The sequence below is a fragment of the Tripterygium wilfordii genome, chromosome 2 (assembly GCF_013401445.1).
Source record: "Tripterygium wilfordii isolate XIE 37 chromosome 2, ASM1340144v1, whole genome shotgun sequence".
In the NCBI taxonomy this organism is placed as follows: domain Eukaryota; kingdom Viridiplantae; phylum Streptophyta; class Magnoliopsida; order Celastrales; family Celastraceae; genus Tripterygium; species Tripterygium wilfordii.
Window position 1 is genome coordinate 9,954,882 of NC_052233.1, and position 19,156 is coordinate 9,974,037.

The 19,156-nt window shown below is 38.4% G+C and overlaps 4 protein-coding genes across 14 annotated transcripts; 2 read left to right on the top strand and 2 right to left on the bottom strand.

The window, feature by feature from the left end:
• The first annotated feature begins 282 nt into the window (after positions 1-282).
• Positions 283-5,718, top strand: LOC120015112 (uncharacterized GPI-anchored protein At1g61900). 4 transcript variants are annotated; one of them, XM_038867347.1, is made up of 8 exons: positions 283-429; positions 1,262-1,393; positions 1,737-2,591; positions 3,448-3,693; positions 3,814-3,831; positions 4,286-4,426; positions 4,567-4,614; positions 5,522-5,718. In XM_038867347.1, the coding sequence occupies exons 2-8, from the start codon at positions 1,360-1,362 to the stop codon at positions 5,593-5,595; spliced, it is 1,416 nt and encodes a 471-aa protein (XP_038723275.1). In that variant the 5' UTR covers positions 283-429; positions 1,262-1,359; the 3' UTR covers positions 5,596-5,718. The 4 variants fall into 4 exon arrangements, with proteins under 4 accessions (XP_038723275.1, XP_038723268.1, XP_038723278.1 ...); XM_038867340.1 differs by having other exon boundaries at positions 331-486; XM_038867350.1 differs by having other exon boundaries at positions 331-486; positions 3,817-3,831.
• Positions 5,719-8,357: 2,639 nt separating this feature from the next.
• On the bottom strand, positions 8,358-10,779 carry LOC120015182 (GDP-mannose transporter GONST1-like). 8 transcript variants are annotated; one of them, XR_005471709.1, is made up of 6 exons: positions 10,629-10,765; positions 10,318-10,495; positions 9,989-10,079; positions 9,495-9,611; positions 8,880-8,977; positions 8,358-8,739 (listed from the first exon to the last, which is right to left on the bottom strand). XR_005471709.1 is itself a non-coding variant. In XM_038867471.1 (6 exons), exons 4-6 carry the CDS (start codon positions 9,575-9,577, stop codon positions 8,675-8,677), a joined length of 246 nt encoding a protein of 81 aa, XP_038723399.1. In that variant the 5' UTR covers positions 9,578-9,611; positions 9,989-10,075; positions 10,318-10,495; positions 10,629-10,764; the 3' UTR covers positions 8,358-8,674. The 8 variants fall into 8 exon arrangements, 5 of the variants coding, with proteins under 5 accessions (XP_038723399.1, XP_038723390.1, XP_038723382.1 ...); XM_038867471.1 differs by having other exon boundaries at positions 9,989-10,075; positions 10,629-10,764; XR_005471703.1 differs by having other exon boundaries at positions 9,989-10,495; positions 10,638-10,779.
• A 134-nt stretch (positions 10,780-10,913) lies between these two features.
• LOC119981469 (NAD(P)H-quinone oxidoreductase subunit O, chloroplastic) lies at positions 10,914-12,898 on the top strand. The gene is made up of 6 exons (XM_038824599.1): positions 10,914-11,192; positions 11,285-11,340; positions 12,049-12,114; positions 12,232-12,273; positions 12,401-12,460; positions 12,603-12,898. Exons 1-6 carry the CDS (start codon positions 10,976-10,978, stop codon positions 12,630-12,632), a joined length of 471 nt encoding a protein of 156 aa, XP_038680527.1. The 5' UTR covers positions 10,914-10,975; the 3' UTR covers positions 12,633-12,898.
• An 828-nt stretch (positions 12,899-13,726) lies between these two features.
• Positions 13,727-18,433, bottom strand: LOC120016845 (mitogen-activated protein kinase kinase kinase 3-like). The gene is made up of 11 exons (XM_038869790.1): positions 17,911-18,433; positions 16,733-17,050; positions 16,529-16,616; positions 16,362-16,424; positions 16,017-16,177; positions 15,824-15,899; positions 15,265-15,324; positions 15,032-15,139; positions 14,693-14,929; positions 14,443-14,540; positions 13,727-14,357 (listed from the first exon to the last, which is right to left on the bottom strand). The coding sequence occupies exons 1-11, from the start codon at positions 18,312-18,314 to the stop codon at positions 14,090-14,092; spliced, it is 1,881 nt and encodes a 626-aa protein (XP_038725718.1). The 5' UTR covers positions 18,315-18,433; the 3' UTR covers positions 13,727-14,089.
• Positions 18,434-19,156: the final 723 nt, after the last annotated feature.

Here is a 19,156-nt window from a genome sequence, read left to right on the forward strand (position 1 = left end):
TGTTTTTTTATAAATAGAATACAGATTAAAATATGGAGAGCATTAATATATTACGGGTTAAAATATTAAATATGGTATATAATCTCCGTAATCCATGTTGAGAAACACTTTTCTTAATAAATAATCCGAAATTAAACTTACATTACAATACACTTTTCTATGATTTTGTCCTTCTTGGGACACGTTTGATACCTACTTTGACTACGATTCCAGGACGTGGGGGTCCACAATCCGTTGGACGGTTCAGATACAACTGGATCCTTCTACTGCACAATCACCGAGACACAAAACAAACGGCCGAACAGATTTACAGACGTCTACCCTTTTAAAAATAATTAAAGCAAAATAAACAAAAATTCGCTCGCTTTTTACAGAAACAGGAGCGTGAAGAGTGAGTGTGTGAAAGCGAGAGTCCGCAAAATCTTCACTGTATGTAACGTTTCTTCTTCTCTTCGTCTATCATCTTAGCAGAGGCTTAGCTATCAGGTTGGTTGTAAGTTGTTAATGAGTTGTATCTATGGAATCTCTTTTTCGCGGACAAGTTTTTTTCAGAATTTGTTAGGGTTTCGATTGATGGATTTTCTTGTTACATATTTTAGGGATTTCGGAAGCTAAACTTGTTTCTGGTTGCCAATAAAATGTCTGAAAATAAGTGATTTTGGGTTACTAGTTTTCTTCAGTGAATGGGTTGGAAAATTAATATTAGCCTACTTAGTGCATAATGGGAAAGAGTAAGACTGGAAGGAAAGAAGATTGAAAAAGGAAGAAAGGGGTTTGTTAGCATGGTTAGCTTCGATGTTCTATTTTTTCTTGAGAAACTTGGTTTTTTGGCTGTTTGCACTGCTATCAGAGCTGGGGTTGTAGTCAGTAAGCTGATGATTGATTGAAATATGGTAGATGTGTTGTGATAAGTCTGTCACGGTTATTATGGTGCTTTAATTTTTGAGGCTAGGTATAATCCTGGTTTAATCTCCATATAAAACTGCTGCCTATCATTGGCTTTTAGATATTTTCCCTCATGGCGTGTTCTTTTTGAGTAGTTTAATTGATGAGGAAAAGATTTCCTTCATCGCTTGAAGGCTTGAAGCCTTTCATTTGGCAACTCTTTACTGTGTACACTGCATTTCTCTTGTGATAGTTATAATTTTTTAGAGTGTGCTTCTTTCCTTTTGTAGCTGCTCAAATTAAGTTTATTCATTGTTTTTAGAATAGTTGCACCTCTCTTAGTAGATTTTGGTCCTAATAATTGAATGTGGTACAGGTGTTGCTGTGTTATCGTGACCAATTCTTTGGTATATAATTTACAGCGTTGGGGTCTATATATCTAAAACTCAATGTCACCAGAGGGCTAGTGGTACTATGGACTGTTTCTGGACTGTTAGTCGCATTAAAGGTATGCTGTTGAAAATATATTAATGGTTTCTGGTTGTTTAGAAGCGGCTATCTTTCACTCAAGGAGTCAAAAAGATATTGTTTCAAAGGTGTTAATCTGGCTGAACATTAGATCCCTTGTTTAATTTGGGTGGCTGTTTTCCCCTTTTGAATTTTGAAGTTGATCTATTATATTGCTTTTATTTATACTTTTCTATCCATGCAGTTATTTACTTAGTACTTCTTCCCAAGAATATTCTCAAACTTTTGGCCTGTGCAGATGGTTGTTCTTGGTTAAGCTTGAATACATATCAGCATTTTACCATGTTGTTGATATTGATGGCTCGCTTTTATCTGGTTTGCAGGTTCTCTGTGCCAACAATTCCTTTTATTAATTGTCTGGCTATCTAGTTTTCAAGATGTAGTGACCTTACATAACTTGCTTGATCCTAGTCATGTGTCTTCCACATCCGAGCTACCTAATCAACCTAGTACTGGACTTTTTGAACCTATTGAAATATCACCTGCAGTATTTCCGCATCTTCCAGATCCTGGTGAATCTTTGCCACCTATGTACCCAACTTTTCCTACCACATATGAACCAAACTTGACTGGGAAATGCCCTATAAGTTTCTCTGCTCTGTCTGGTATAATGGACAAAACAGCATCAGATTGTTCTCAACCGATGGCAGAAATAGTAGGAAATGTTATATGTTGCCCACAGCTTGGTAGTTTACTTCACATTTTCCTGGGCTACCACAGCATCAAGTCTGATAAGTTGGTTTTGCAAAACGCTGTTGCTGATGATTGTTTTTCAGATATTATCAGCATATTAGCCAGCAGAGGGGCCAACAAGACAATCCCTGCCATCTGCTCTGTAAAATCATCAAATCTTACTGGTAGTGCTTGTCCGGTGAAGGATGTTACAACCTTTGAGAAAATAGTAAATACAAGCAAACTTCTGGAGGCCTGCAGCTCTGTTGATGCTCTTAAAGAGTGTTGTAGACCAATTTGCCAGCCTGCTATTATGGAAGCTGCACTTCAGTTGTCAGGAACAGCTGTGACCATCAGTGAGAATAAAAATGTGGTGGGGGAACCCAATCATGTGGACGCACTTAATGATTGTAAAGGCGTTGTATATTCATACCTTTCTAAGAAACTCTCAGTTGATGCTGCGAATACTGCATTCCGGATATTATCTGCCTGCAAAGTGAATAAGGGTACAGTGCTTGATTATCCTGCATGGTTGTTCTGTTTTTCCTTTTATTTTAGTTGAATTTATAGTTTAAAATCATTTAAAAAATTCTGGTAAACAATAAGTCAATAAAATAACTTCATGTAGGCCAAGTAAGGAACAATTTACCGTCTGGTGGTTCCTCTCTATTTGAGAAGGTGACTTCTTGGAGATTACATGACCAAAGATTAAAAATCTGTGTGAAAAAACAATGGGAGAATTTCCAAGATCCCTTGGCTTTGAAAAAGTAACTGAAAAATAGGGGCTCGTGTTAACCTGACCATGTGCATTAGAGTGCAGTCCTGCATCAGGTATCAGATGAATGTTGCAATAATATGACTTAACTTTGTGGCTTTTTTGTTGAGAAAACCTTGAGACCCAGTGGAGTTGGCGAATGTGTTGAACTTGGTCATTATAATATTAGAACAAAGCCAAGTGAAAATAGTGTCAACAATAAATAATCTCTATATAGTCCTTTGACCCTGTTTAATTTTTGAAGTTGATGTGAAAACAATTATTCATGGTTCTGTCATGGGTTTGATTTTTGTACATTATTATGAACCATCCAAAGTAGGACTACAATATCATTGAAATGGAAAATGTTAAATTGATGTTATATGTATCTGCTTTGGCCTTAAATTAGAAGGAGAGAGCATGACTGTCAAGCGTTGTGGAAGTAAGATTTGAATGATGTTCTCCCTGTTACCGTGAATATGACCATGTGCTGTTCTTTGATTTTTTGGACATTTGTTGCCGTGTTATTTCTTCATAAAGGGAAAATTGGAAGGTTTATGGACTGTTTTGGTCATTTTACTTCTAATGACATTAAATTATGAATGCAGTTTGCCCTTTAAATTTTACGCAGCCTTTGGAAGTAATTAATGCATGCCGAAATGTTGCTGCACCTAGTCCTTCCTGTTGTAGCTCGTTAAATGCTTATATTGCGGGGATACAGACACAAATGCTAATCACAAATAAGCAAGCCATAATCTGTGCAACGCTATTTGGGTCTATGCTGCGGAAGGGCGGGGTGATGACAAATATATATGAGCTATGCGACGTTGACTTGAAAGATTTTAGCATCCAAGGTCTAAATTCCTATTAGAACATTATCTCCCATTTTTTTTTTTGTTTTATCCTCTCTCTTTTTTCTCCCTCTGATATCATATTGTCTTTCTTCTTTTGCGGATTTCTGTTGGACGCTGAAGCAGCTTTTGGACAACAAGGTTCGCCTTTTGTTTTGAGCTCTTTCTTTTCTCCTTTTCTTGTTGAAACTACACATACCAAGATTGTTGTTAGAGAATATGCTTCCTGAAAACTATAACCGTGTCTAAGTGTCGAATCTGTTCTTTGTCACCCCTCATAAGAATATTCTTCAATCCTCTACCTAAAAATTTCATAGGATGGATTGCATAACTTAGAATTGTTGAGGGTTTACATCGTGGATCACTATCTGGCTTCTTTTTGATAAGGTTCGATGCAGTATGAATGGTATTTAAGGATTTAATCATCTGAAGTGAAGGGGGATTTTTTAAGTGTGTTTTATTGTCCCTGGTATTGGAAATAGGGATGTCATTGGCTCTTCTTTTAAACTCAAAGAAAAAGTTATACAGCTGGCTAGTATCTGTTTAGTAAGTAATCTTGTGCTGTTTTTCTTTCTTTTTTTCCTCTCCTATTCAGGGTGCCTACTTCGGAGCTTGCCTTCAGATGTGGTACTTGACAATTCAACAGGTTTCAGCTTTACATGTGACTTGACCGACAACATTGCAGCTCCGTGGCCGTTATCATCCTCAATGTCATCATTGTCTCTTTGCGCTCCTGGTAGCTGATTGAAAACAAATGATTTTGCCTCATTTCCGATTACCTTATTATTCTAAAATTAAAATAATAGCAAAGTTGAGAGTATTTATTCTGCCTGTTTTAGATTTATTTTCTTAACAGATGCCTGCCTAATCTTGCAGAGATGTCATTGCCTGCCCTGCCAACATCAGCAAGAAAGAAAAATTCCGGTGTGTTACATAGCCTTTGCATTTTTCAACCTCCTTCCTTTTAAGTTTTAGATGTGTGTTTTTGCTTCAAGGGAAGTAACGTAATACATAATTGTCTTTGCATTAAAAAAACAACCATTACCCTGTTCAATCGAGTAAGTTTGACTATTACAGTGCATGTGTTGAGCAAAACCAATGTCAGGAATGCATAATAAAGTCTAGAGGTAAACAACTCCGTGCACAAGGCTCCTGTAATGGGCGCGGTCGGGGACAAGCAGGATATACACAAACCTTACCCCCATATAATATGTGGAGTGCATAATTTCAAGAATTGAAGATGTGACCTCTAGATTGCACCCCTACAACTCTACCACTGTCACATGTTTGCTTGTATAATAAAGTCTAAAGATGAAAGAAAATAATTTGCTTCCCCAAATTATAGTAATTGCAAAGAAAGCCATGATATAGTCATAGAGGATTCATTTGGGCCTTCTGTGGAACAAAACTAACTTAATTTTTCTAGATCGATGATGATGTGTAACCTTTGGAAATTGCATATTTAGCCCTGTCTACAATTTGTAATTGGCATTAAAGCCGTGTTGAAGAAAACCCAATTCTTTAGCACTTTAAATCGGGATATGTGAATTAATATTTCCTAGGTAGAAATCCCTTCTCTATGATCAATTAAGTAGATAATAGAAACTATCTGCGAAGATGACAAGGTGGGCACATAGACATCGGATCTTTTTAATTTTTGACGTTGTACTTTTCTCCTTCTGTAACATCAACTTGTGCGAGGAGTTTGAGCATTTTTGTATATTTTCGTGTAACCATCTCGTTACCGCTGAATTTTGAGCATTTAAAGCAGTTTAATTCCTTGAATGACCTTTTTTGGTATTCCTTACATGTTTGTGTCCTAATGATGCAGGTTGTCGAGGTGGTGGGTTTGAATATGTGGTATCCATTTTTTCATTTTTTATTTTTAGTGCATTGATTTACTGAAGAAATGTGAGAGTTGAGGGTAGCCATTGTGCAATTGGGGCTTTTGGGAATTGACCTTGTGTGCAAATCCTACGTGTATATTTTTGAGTAGCCGTGATCAAGAGCAGCTGTTCTTTTTCTTTTTTTTTTGTGCTCATATCTCCCTGTCCCTGTCCCTCCCTCTCCGTGTATATTTTGAGTAGCCGTGATCAAGAGCAGCTGTTCCTTTTTCTTGTGCTCATATCTCCCTCTCCCTCTCCCTCTCCCTCCCTCTCAAATATCTGTTGGTGCAGGAAATTAAGGTTGATTAAGCTTAAATTTGTTTTGAGTTGATTGAGAATGATTTTCTCCTTACGTGTTTTTTTTTTTTTGATTCTCTTGGCGTAGTTCAGTTCGTCTTCTATCATTCTATGGACTTTTTCAAGAAATGCTGTAACGTGTTTAACGTGACCAGCCATATTGGTATGACTATCACGGTTGGATCATCGTGGAGATCACCATGGGCCAGGCTTAGTGTAAATTTATGTCCAAATTTTTTCCAGGCCGGGCTTGAGATTACCTCTTTATGCTTTAAGCTCGGCCCCCACACTTGGGCAACTGGCATAATAATTTCAGTAGTCCCAGCCTAGCGGGAGCCCAAGAGATCCAAAATCTTTCAAGCGTGGCCCAAGATCGCTTATGATCCGCTCTAGCCTCTGGATATGTCACCAAATTATGTTCAAAAAACGGGCTTCAGAATTAACCTTTTGGCTGTGGGCCAGACTTGGGTTAAATTTAGGTCCAAATTTTTATTGAGGCCGTGCTTGAGAGTTGAGATGATCTCTTTTTTTTTTGAAAAGGTCAAAAGACCCAATATATATTTCAGAACTCACCACGTGAGTAAAAGAAATGGAGACCATCAAAGGTACTCGGGCCACCATAATGGTGGAATACAACCAAAATAAAAAAGTTGGACAAAACATATAATAATAAGACATAAATCAGCTTATAAGACACCTTATACTGATTCTCCTCCTAGGCCTTGCATATCTCTTTCCCAAGCTAGCTTCTCTGCATAAACAATATTCACAACCGAGCTAGGAACTTCCTCAATCCAGACCTGAGCGTCTTGGACGAGGAGCGCATGTTTGGCCATGGAATGAGCAGCCAAATTTGCTGTACGTCGCACAAAGACAACCTTCCAACTCATGAAATAGCCTAGCAATCTCTTGATTTCCTCTATCACTTTACTCCATACAGCACGGGTTGGAACACTCCCATTAATTGCATTAACAATGACAGCAGAATCACCTTCAAATATCAACTCAGTAAAGCCCAACTCAGCAGACAATTTCACTGCTTGTAAACAAGCCAAAGCTTCAGCCAAGGTCGGTTCTAGTATAGTAGATCTCACCAATGCACAACTGGCCAAAATGTCTCCATATTCATCTCTAAATACAATACCCATACCTGTACGATTAGTTTGAGTATGTATAGCAGCATCCCAATTAGATTTAACGACATTCCTAGGAGGACCTCGCCAGAACTCTAGTATCCGTTGATTATTCTCCGAAATACCACCAGGTTGAGGGACTTCCAAGCTTTGTTTAGCTTTAATAAAATCATCAGCTGTATGAATGCCTCTCAAGGCTATCTGTGTAGGATGCATAAAATTCCCTTCATGTACAAACTTATTTCTCCTTAACCAGATCATCCGCATTGTGATTGCCAAAGTAGATACTTCTTGAGTAGAAAGAACACACCTTATATCATTCCAAAACTGCCCAAAGGACCCATTGAAGTACGAATTCAGCTTTTGTAATTTTCGGAGACTAACACAAAATACATCTCTTGCCGAAGGGCATTCCCAAAGTGCATGGAGTGTTGTTTCATTATTCTGCCTACACAATGGACAAACCGGGTTATCAAGAATATGCCTATGATGTAACAAAGAATTAGTAGGCAATATTTCATGGACTGCACTCCAAAGAAAAACCCTCGTGGAAGGAGGGACATTCAAGGACCATATATGAGTCCAAACCGTAGTACAAGGATTTGCTATTGGCTCCGAACAAGAAGCAGATGGTCTTTCTCTTATTTCAATCGCACGGTAATATCCACTTCTAACTGTGTATGAACCATTGGATGTCCCATTCCAATATACTGAATCACTAACATAAGGAGACCCAATTGGTTGTTTCAATATCATACTTGCTGTTTCCACATCAAACAATTCCTCTAATAGTCTAACATTCCACCACCCAATTGACCAATCTATAAGAGTATCCACCATAGCTGTCCTGGGAATGCCTAACTCTTCTATATTAGCATTATATATAATTGGTTTCGGCAACCAATTATTCCCCCAAATATGTACTGTTGCTCCATTCCCTATCCTCCACCTCAATCCATCTTCTATCAGATATCGTACATTCAAGAAGCTTGTCCACAAGTAAGAAGCATTTCTCTTCTTCTCCACCTTAAGGAAATCAGAGTTCGGAAAATATTTGGCTTTCAATACACGACTGGATAACGAGGTTGGGTTTATAATGATTCTCCAACACTGTTTCGCCAGTAGTGCTTCATTGAATTTAGGCCCGGACGAACTGATTTGAAATTTTAAACCAGATTTCAGTGGGCTCGAGCCCATTCGATCGAAACCTTTCTAGCGCGGCCCAAGATCGCTTATGATCAGCTCTAGATCATCACAACAAAACTTTGCTCGCAAATAGCAAGACAATCATTTTAAATTTAACCAGGGTACCATTTGTTTGGGTATACAAGAATTTATTTATCCTGGAAAATGCTAAGAAAATCTACTTTAAAAACGTACATAACCTGAATCTTCATTACAAATTATACAAAATGAGGTAGGCAAGGCTGGGGTTTGATCCGACTTGGATACATACATGCAGGTGGAGGGAGATGCTCAAAAACAACAAAAGAAATGTTTCAAATGATAACATTTCTGAAAGACTGCCCATGGTTTTCTGTCGAGTCTCAATAGCTACAAACTTCAACTGATCTTAGCGTCCTCAAACTACTGCGACGTTCCCTCGCCCCGCACACTGAAATATTTTGGCGGGTGCGAGAAGTATACAACAAATTCATAGTGTAGTCACTACCTTTCAGGCTGAGATTTGTTCCGCATCTTGGCTCTAGCAAAGAATACTCCAGCTACAAGTCCTGTAAAGTAAAATTCATTACGGCAATGTCACCAACAATGATTCAAGCTCGTGAGTTGTGTATCAGAAGGCTTAGGGGGAAAAAAAACTTGTGCATAAGATGTTGAGGCATGTATGCATTTCACATGGGTGAGAACTTACCAAAGAAGATGCTTGTAGCATTCTCCAAGCTCGTAGGAACATGGAAAAGAAGGATGCCAGCAACAGACAAAGGGATCTTATTCAATGACCCAACAAGGCTGCAGATTTCATATCATTGGTGAGATGTAACAAAAAAGCTCTGTGCAGCTGGGAAAACCAGAGTTGAAGAAGCAATCGACTTCTATCCATCCAAGGACTCAACATTCGACAATGGAGTTTCATGGAATGGATCCCGACTACTACCATGAAATCAAATGACGACAACTTCCACACAAACATAATTTGAACAAAATAGCCGAATTCTCGGTCTCATACATCAGCTGAAATCAGCTGAAATGTGCTTCTTTTAAACCCTAGACCCATATCAGTCCAATGTAGCACTTTGCATATAAGTAACTAAGCTAGCAAAGGATGACATTGTAAACTGAGTCAGTCTCCATTCATTTCCATTTCACTTATACAATGTGTTTCAAGTACCTCATTGATTGCAATTTAGCAGATAGTTTTTAACTAGGCTGGGAACGTTAATGTTTATTCATCAAGGCCTCTTGATGAGGAGAAAATCAACATTGCACCCTGAAAAATAATTCAACTCCAGAACATTTCTCAACTAACCTGTACGTTGTGGCACCTGTTTGATGAAGAAACCACATAGAAGTGAAGCTAATTGCCAGGCCCAAAAATCCACTCAATGTCATCACTAACCAGAAGGTGGGTAACCTCAACAGTGGTCTGCGAAATTAGTTTAAGATCCATGAGATTGATAACAATAATCACATGATCGGAAAAAAATTAAGAATGGGAAACGACAATAACCGAAGTTTCTCATATCTCCAAATAACATATATTCAGATTTTAATCATGGTCAAGATATAATAATGAAAATTATTACTATATAGAGATCAAATTGGATGACCATCAGATATAGAAACCGTGGATGGTCTCTTTGATATGCAAATGCAAGGGTAAGATTGCCTACATCAACCCTTCCTCTATTTTGGCTATTAATGAAAACTAGTCATTTTCAGTGCCTCATTCCTAATACTCTTGATTTTCATCAAAAAAACAATTCTCAAAATGGTAAGAAGCGCAAGGAAACGAAAACTAACCTAATGATCTGGATTTTGGAAAAGGAAACTCCTGGACCTCTTCACATACAATGTACCACTTTTTGGATTCAAAAGACCAGCCAAAATCTATCTATTCCACAACATGTAATCAAATTATCAATTGCTTCAATTTCGTATTTCAGGAGACCAAAATTCTAAAAATAAATAAACAATGCATCCATGAAGTCCATCCTAATTTATCACTTCAATATGGCTAATAATCCCAACCAGGTGTGAGTTTGACCATCTGATACACCAATATGAACATCAGCTTAAACAAACAAATTGAATCCCTAAAACCAGTACAAATACGGACGTGAATTGTTCACCTTCAAAAGGGTGAATTTGCCGCAACCATTCGGCCCAAAGAGCCTCCACAGCTCTCCCGAAGGAATCCGGAGAGAGCAATCTTGAAGAATGGGAGACAATTTCCCCTGTTTCGTTGCGACAGAAAAGTTGAGGTTCTTACCTTCAATTGCAACATCCTCAGTCATACTAGTCCCAGCCCTGCAGATCATACAGAGAAAAACCTAGTTATGACAATCCAAAGCCAAAAAAAAAGACCAAATAAAGCAAGCAACATAGCCACATCACGCACAACATCTGTTCGACGAAATGCTTAAGTTAAAAAGTACATAACCGCTGAGACCTTGTAGAAGGAGAGGAATGAAGAGGAGGAAATAAGAGATTAGATGTATGGAACAGAGTAGAGAGATTCATCTCTCTCACTCTCGTTCACTTCTCCTCCTACCTCAAGCTTCTTCAACAGCATAAATAAATGGTTTATTTTAATATGGTATTCCATTTATTTACATTTTTAAGAAATAAAAAATGCTAATTACGGAATTACCGCGAACCAACGGATTTTAGTCTTAGAAATCTAGCCGTTAAAACTTATAAGCGACATCGTTTATACTTATCTACACAACACTCTGCAGACTCCACATAACTGAAGTACTGAACAGCCACACCTTGGAGCTCTCATCAATGGCTGCTTTCTCTGCAACATTCTCAAAGGCATCATTCACATGCCTCTCGCCATTCCCAAACACAGTAAGAACGAACCCTCTTCGTTTTTTGTCAGTTAGAGCCGTTAAATCGGCAGAACCCGATAAAGAGAAGGCAGCACAGACTAAAAGTGAAGACTCTGCTTCTTCAAATGATCAACCTGTTATGAAGCCTCCCAAGAAACCAGTCTATTCAAGTGAGTTTTAATTCAATTTATAAGTGAATTTGGGAAGTTAAGGACAGTGAGTTGGGTTTTGTGTTTTGTTTCATTGGATTTGTTGTGGGCAGTGAAGAAGGGTCAGATTGTGAGAGTGGACAAGGAGAAGTATCTTAGCAGTGTAAATGTAAGTACTAGAATTATCTTTGCATAATTATTCCAATTTCAATTCAGATGTTAACATTGTGCACGTCCCAAAGAAACAATTATATTGTCCGTTTTGGAGTTTTGGTTCCGTGATATATCCGATCACAGATTTGTTCCTCCAATTATATTATCCGTTTTGGGATTTCGATTCCCATGATACATCCGATCACATATTTGTTCCTCCCAAACCTAGCAAACGGGTTAAGCCTAACTCACTAAGTTTAGGAAAAGGTCTAGTTGATTGTTTAAAGGTGGGTTTACTCATATATATCACTCAGTAGACTTGTGTCTAACCGATGTGGATTCTATGTCTTAACAAACGTTGCACCGTTTGATGAATATGCTTATCAACACATGAATTAGAATTGTATGATTAACCTTTGGATTTGAAATCACTGCTTATTATACTTGGCATTGGTCATAATTCACAAGAACATTCTGCAGTCCTAGTAAGAGGGAGAAGGGTTAAGGATTTACCCGGTGTGAGATATCATATCATTCGAGGAACCCTAGATTCTGTCAAAGTAAAGGATCGTTAACAAGGACGTTTTAGTGCGTTGTAGATTCTTATCCAAGACTTGTATCATTTGACGATGCCATGTGAATCGCTAGAAACATGTAAAGTGTATATTTAACCCAATAACTTGTGCTTAATATCAGCCTTGACATTTACCTGTTCTGATTTCAGTATATGTCCGTTGGACATCCACCTTATTACAAAGGCTTGGATTACATTTATGAAGACCGTGGCGAGGTAGTTCATTTAATCATTCAAGCAGAGCTTTCTGTATAAGGTTTACATGTTCCCTGTTGAATTCTACATTGTTCCACTACTATCAAGCTACCTGGGTGAATTCTCTCACTGTTTCAGGTCTTGGATATTCGGATATTTGAGACAGGAGAGTATGCACTTGTAAGTACTATAACAGGCATATATGCCAGAGAAATTCCAAGACTACTGATTTCATAATAGAGCATCTGCTAATTTGGAGGAGCTCTGCATAAAGTTTTGGATCTAACTAACAACTACTTCCCGACAGGTTGGTTGGGTTGGTATTCCTACAGCTCCAGCTTGGCTTCCGACGGACATGCTTATAAAGGTAATTGCCTCATATCCATTGGTTTGCTGGTGTTTTCTGGCTTATTGGTACAAACCCACCATGCTGAAATTACTGAAGCTATTAACTCTTTCTAGAGCTATTAAGAAGATTTGGATTACCTGACTCTTTCATTTGTTTGCAGTCGGATAAGCTCGATTACGAAAGAATGTGAGGCAGGCAGGCTCTTAAATCATAATACCACTCTTTTTGTTGACAAAGTTGTTGGATTCTCTACACCCTCAGCACTTCTGTTTGAAATTTTCATCGGCAACTTCTGCCGGAATCAAGATTTAACTAGTTTACTTGTTTCCTGTATGTATTCAAACCATTCAGTTGAAACTGCTATTTCTATCCAGGAATATGTGATACTCTGAATTACCATTATTGAGCTAAGTGTATGTTTCCATTTCTCAATATAAGAACTTTCATACTTATGCAGTGTGAAGGTAAATGACAAAACTCTGAAGCTGGATCCAGTATCTATAGATAATATAAACCGAAAAGTTTCTGTAATTTTAACGAAGAATCGTCTATCCCAAGAGATCATGGGTTCGAGTGAGAGATGCGATATATTATCTTGAAAAAATGCTATGCGGGACGAACCTAGGCTTTAGCACAGCGTACCTTAAAGCCCTAGTGTACATTACCTTCAAATGCGCTTTTTATAGATTAGTCTGTAACTTGAGTACTCATTCTCCCATCACCAAAAAGTCATGGGCTTAGGGGGAAGTCATGGGTACCTTAAAGCCCTAGTGCACATTACCTTCAAATGCGCTTTTTATAGATTAGTCTGTAACTTGAGTACTCATTCTCCCATCACAAAAAAGTCATGGGCTTAGGGGGAAGTCATGGGCTGCCGGGAAAGACGGAATATTATCTTGAAATAAAATACTGTGCGGGACGGACCCAAGCAATCCCAAAATATTTATTGTTTTTTATAATTGGCAGGCTTTAGCATCTAGTTTGATTAAAATATATGCCAAAATTGATAAGCAATTGTGCCGCCGGCGGCTAAGCAATCTATCTCAATCACATTCTCAAAGAATCACAAAGAAATATCAAATATCTAACCCACAAAAGGGTGACACGGTCAAGTGTTCAAGTGTCAACGCATGGTGGACTAGGTATTATTACATCAACAGGGGAATATCTATCTATCAAGCTAGCAGATTCATTGTACCTGAAATTTATCAAGAATAGACATCTTTTAAAGTAAATCCACCATGTATGAATGCACAAGAAGGTACTAGAGAATGACAGGTAGCGGAAGGCAAAAAGAAAGGTTTTGGTTATGGAGGATTCAACATTCCAGCCTAACTGGAAGATTTTTCATATATACTTTACCTGAACTTGTAAAGCTGAAGATATAAGCAATGCTAATATATCATGAAACTAGTTTAAAACGTGAATTGCTACAAGGGCGGGGGACCCGCTTTCCATTTACAATAATCGGAGATGGGACTGTCTTAAGATCAAGAAATCCGGGATCTATATGGCATGTGAAAAGATCCATGGCCTCTGATTACGCCTATATTATCCGATCCCCTCAATCATGGTGTGCTGAAAATGGACAGCTGAAACCTTCTGCAGCACGAACACATGTGTGCGCTGATACGTATGTACACTTACTCAGAGTATATGTCTGGATTTGGGAGAAGCACCAGGGGTTTGAGCTTTCAGTAGAGAGTTATCAAACCAAGGATCGTGAGTGTATCTTGAATTTGGTCTCATTGGGTGTGCTGAATAGTCGTTTACGTTGTAATTACTTTGTCCGCCAACCATGGGAAATGCTGGGTGAGGAGGAGAGAGAAAACAACTCTTGTGTGCTGGTCCATACTGACGTAACGGACTTGAACAAGGAGATACAGGCAAAGATGTGATCATTCTTACATTGTCTCTGCATACGAAAAATTGTCGATGAACCATGGAGTTAACAGTATGTAGCATTTTGTTAAATATGAAGGGCAAAATGTTGTTATTACCTAGGGTTGTTCAGAACTCTCGTTGTTACCACCGGCCTCGATGCATATTCTCCATCAGAAGTGATACTTGGTCTATGGGAATGCAGCTCCAAGATGGGCTGATCAGAAATTATAGTAAAGCAATAAGCTAAGGTCCCAATTCAGAAATAAAACAAATGTTGAGAACATGTTACAGCATTTCACAAAGTAATAACTTCATTTATAATAAATTATCTATCTAAAATTCCAATAAGTAATTTGGAGGCTTTACCGGTGTTCGACTTCCATCGAAATTAAGAGGAAAGGCCTCCCTGGTTATGTTTCTGTTAGCAACTCCTGTAGTTGCCTGATCTCGAATAAAAGAATGATCTAACAACTGTGCTGCAGTAGGACGAGCTGACGGATCTCGTTGCAAGCATAATTTCACAAAATTTTTCGCATCGTTAGATAGATAATCAGGTATATCTGGCATATCTTTGCTGTTCCCAATTTTGAATATTGCAGCCACCTGTTGAATCAGAGAAGAAATTGAGGTTATCAACGCTATAAGTGAAGCCATATCAGTGCGAAGTTCAGCCAAACGAACTCTACCACAATTGCTATAACGCACCCCTTCATATCGGCTCCATGGTGGTTTTGACGTTGCCATTTCAAGAATTGTGCATCCCAGGCTCCATATATCCACAGCAAGACTGTACCCGTTCGTATTCATGACAACCTATGATAAAAATATGAGACATAAACGTGAGAGAGACATAAACGACATCCAAAACTAAGAAACTAAGCAACCAACAAATATAACAATAAAGTTCATTGATAGAAAGAGATAAGGGAGGGGGATACCTCGGGTGCCATCCAATAAGGGCTTCCCTTGAAAGAGAGCATCGAGGAACAAGAGGTAATCTGGTTCAGCACAGAGAAGTTAAGTATGAATCGCAAATACAAGGAAAAGCATTAAATGAAAAAAAAAATATACAGGTTTTGTGAGTTAGACCATCTTGGTGGTAGTCAATTTCTTAAATATACTTTGCAAATGTACATGACATACCCGTGCTAAATGCACAGGAGCTGGATAAATTTGAAAAAGGACAACTTCATCATCATCTGAGCTTTTATCCCAAAAGTTTGAGATCGGCTATATGCGTTTACGAGAAAAAAATTACAACTTGAACCCTCACAATGATTGCACTTCATTACTTATCTCATATTATATGTAAGCAAAGGTAGGTGTAGTATTGATTTACTTTCTCATTTACTTCTCTTCAACTTCTATTTTGAAAGTCCATGAAAACTGTAATTAAATTATTTTAGATATTAGAAAATAAGTTCATAACTGAATGAACACACATATGATCTTTTTTAATATTCAAAAGAGGACTCCATAGGCTGAGATAACACATACATGCTTAGCCATGCCAAAGTCTGCCAACTTAATTTCACCATTAGGGTCTACTAATATGTTAGCCCCTTTGATATCCCTGTCAGGAAAGAGTACATTATACATTTATACCGGTAATAATGTTAAGAAGACAGAAAAAGTTGCAATTTATGTACAACCTATTAAGTGCCCACAATAACTATTAACACCTAAATACCTGTGCACTGTATTTCTTCCATGCAAATAAGCAAGTCCAGATACAATCTGCCTGGTATAGTTCTGAATAACAGGCTCCCCAAAGGCACCATATTCTTGAAGTAACTTGTGGATTGAGCCACCAGAAACATATTCCAAATAAACAGAGAGCGCTTCTTCACCCTGAGAAATTGTAATTCAGAATAGTTATCAAATCAGGATGAATACTCATAATCACGAACTTGATTTCTGCAGTCTAGAAATCATTTACATGGCAGAAGACGGGTTATTGAGTTGGTGTGTATGTTTGTGTGAGTAGAGTGCATGGCATAATTACAGGCCCTCAAAGCAGGACAAAAATGCATACCAGTTCACTTCCATAGTACCGAACAATGTTTGGATGCGACAGTTGATTAAGCAAATTTATCTCCTGTTCAAAAAAAAGAAGGATTCAAAGAAAATTATTAAATGACCAAGAAACCTGCTTGGGATAGAGATTATTCACAGCATGTGAAGAATATTAGAAATAATTACCTGGTTCAATTGCTTGAGGCATTCTTTGGACGACTTATCATCAGAAACGACCCTCACTTCTTTTATTGCACACATCTGTCCATTTCCACTGTTAAAAAATGCAAATACAACATTTAGCAGAGTAGAACATAGAAATTTAAAGCAATCAATAAAGTTTCCCATTATTATCTGGATTAATAGTGCTACCCTCTTCGAGTTATTTACCTGTTAAATCCAGCGTAAACATGGCCAAATGTCCCCCTTCCAAGGAGCTTCCCTTTCTTCCATTTTGACGAAGAACAAGGTGCATTATCTGCGACTCCTCCACTTCTTGTGGTTGGCAAGGCAGAAGGGCTAGTAGGAGAACCTGGTGGAAGAGGCAATGGGTGACCTTGACTTCTCCCATCGTCCAACCTACTGGTTGGAGATTCAAGGCTCGTACCACCCAAACGAGGATGAAGAGGTGATGTGGGACTTGTAGCCCCTCTTGACACAGGGCCAGGGCTCCTTGATCCTGTGTTGAACTTGATCTCACCTTGTCCTCTGGGATCAACATATTTACTCAGTTTCAGCTAGCAGTTACATAGGAGAACCAAGTGTAATTTGTTCTTCTGATGCATAATGAAATTAATGCATATCTATTATAGAACTAATCCACTCTTTAATCCACTTTCATGTCTACTTACATATAAAACTGCAATAAATGATAATGAGATGTTACTGCCAGAGGCAGGAAGCAAAAAAAGGAGAATTGGAACTACCACCCACTAATTTTCTTATTGTAACCAGAAAGAAAGAAAAAACATTTCATAAGTAGACCTCACTTGTATAGAAGGATTCACAAGACTAAGTCCAAAAAACCTGATAGAACCCCATAGATGATAAGTACTACAAAGAGGTAAGACTCAGTCCTAGAGCCACAAAATAGGAAGCAAAAGCAGACACGTTTGAAGTATGCGATTATGAGGGCCTCCAAGGAGGTTGAAGGAGAGAGAATCAGAACTCCGACAGGAAATACCAAGAAGAGAGAGAGTTGGATATGAGGAATTGGGTGATGCTGAAATTCAGTTCACAGAAAGCTTATAAAAAGGTGAGAACCAGAAAATCAACACATCTAGTACTGTATTATGATTGGAAATACGAAACCCCATTAGGCCAAGCAACAAAATCTGATACAGAAATCAGATATCAGAGAGACCATATAAATACTGATTTTACTGGGTCATCGATAAGCAGAAGTTCCAATAAGCACCAGACAAAAAAATCAACTAGCAAATGCAATAACAGGACTTTCTAGTCCCATAAGACAATCAATTTCAAACCCAAAACCTTAAAAGCCTCAAATCCAAATAAAACCCACTTTTTTTTAGAAAAGGAGTTTGTTTTTTTTTCAATAAAACTACCTGTAACCACCCAACTGAATTGCTTGATCATTCCCTACATGATGATCTTCGGATGACTCGGAAGAGCTAACACTGGAGACCGAACCCGACCCAGATACTATTACAGATCCATGATCACTCTGGATCGATGAAACCGATGGCCGAGGCAGGGGATGCCCTCTCCTCTCCACAGAATCCGAGTCAAATCCCGAAAACCCGGCTGACCCACCAGCCCCAGCAATCGCCAGGCCATAATCCTTGCTTCCACGAGGAGAATTTCGCGACCCTTCTTCGAAACTCCTCGGCTTGTCTCCTTTACGGCCTTTCCCATTACTGCTGTTGCTGCTGTTGTTGTTCACATCAGTCTTCTTTTGCTGGGTTTCTTCTTTGCTTTTGCTCGATTTTCTCGGCCACCAAGCAGGCATTTTTCAGGCAAGGAAAAAAAAGAGAAGAAGAAAAACAAAACAGAGACCCAACAGAGGAAAAGAGTATAAAGTACGATTTCTATGCAGATTTATATGGAGAGGAAATAAGGAGGAAATGCTAGAGAAAGACTTTGTGATAGAAGACAACACGCGCGAGTGTTAGAGAGAGAGAAGAGTGGGGCCACGGATACAGTGAGGAACAGCTAAGTCGATTTGGGCCTTTGGGGACGGCAAGCGGTGGTTGGATAAAGAGAGATAGAAAGATAAGTGATGACGTGGCAGTGTTTATCTTAGTGAGAGAAAGTGCGTGCTGTTTACGTGTGAGTGCCGTATTTGCAAAATGTTGTCCCTTCTTTGGTGATTGTGCATCTTTTTTCGTTTTACGGATTTGAGCGTTTTTTTTTATCCTAAATTCCCTGTTATATCCCTAATACCAAGGTTCTTAAAACCGGACCGGTCATCAAACTGAAAAAATCTTCGGTTCACGGTTCAAAGGTTCAACTGGGGTTCAAATCGGGTTCGAATCGGTTTTAATGTAATGAATTATTTATATATATATTTATATTATATGCATATAATATGTAAGAAAACTTCATAAAAATACAATATATTCAAATAAAGTACCATTTTAAACAAAGAAAATCTCATAGCCTAGTGGTTAAAACCTTTTTTAATGAACAAAAGGTCATGAGTTCAAACCCTACAAATAACAAAATTTCAAAAATATTTTATTAACATTAATAAATGACCGAACCGGTCAAAACCGGTCCGGTTCAACCGAAGAACCGGCCCGTTCAACCGGAAATATCCCGGTTCACCAATCACCGGTTCTGGCACCTCAA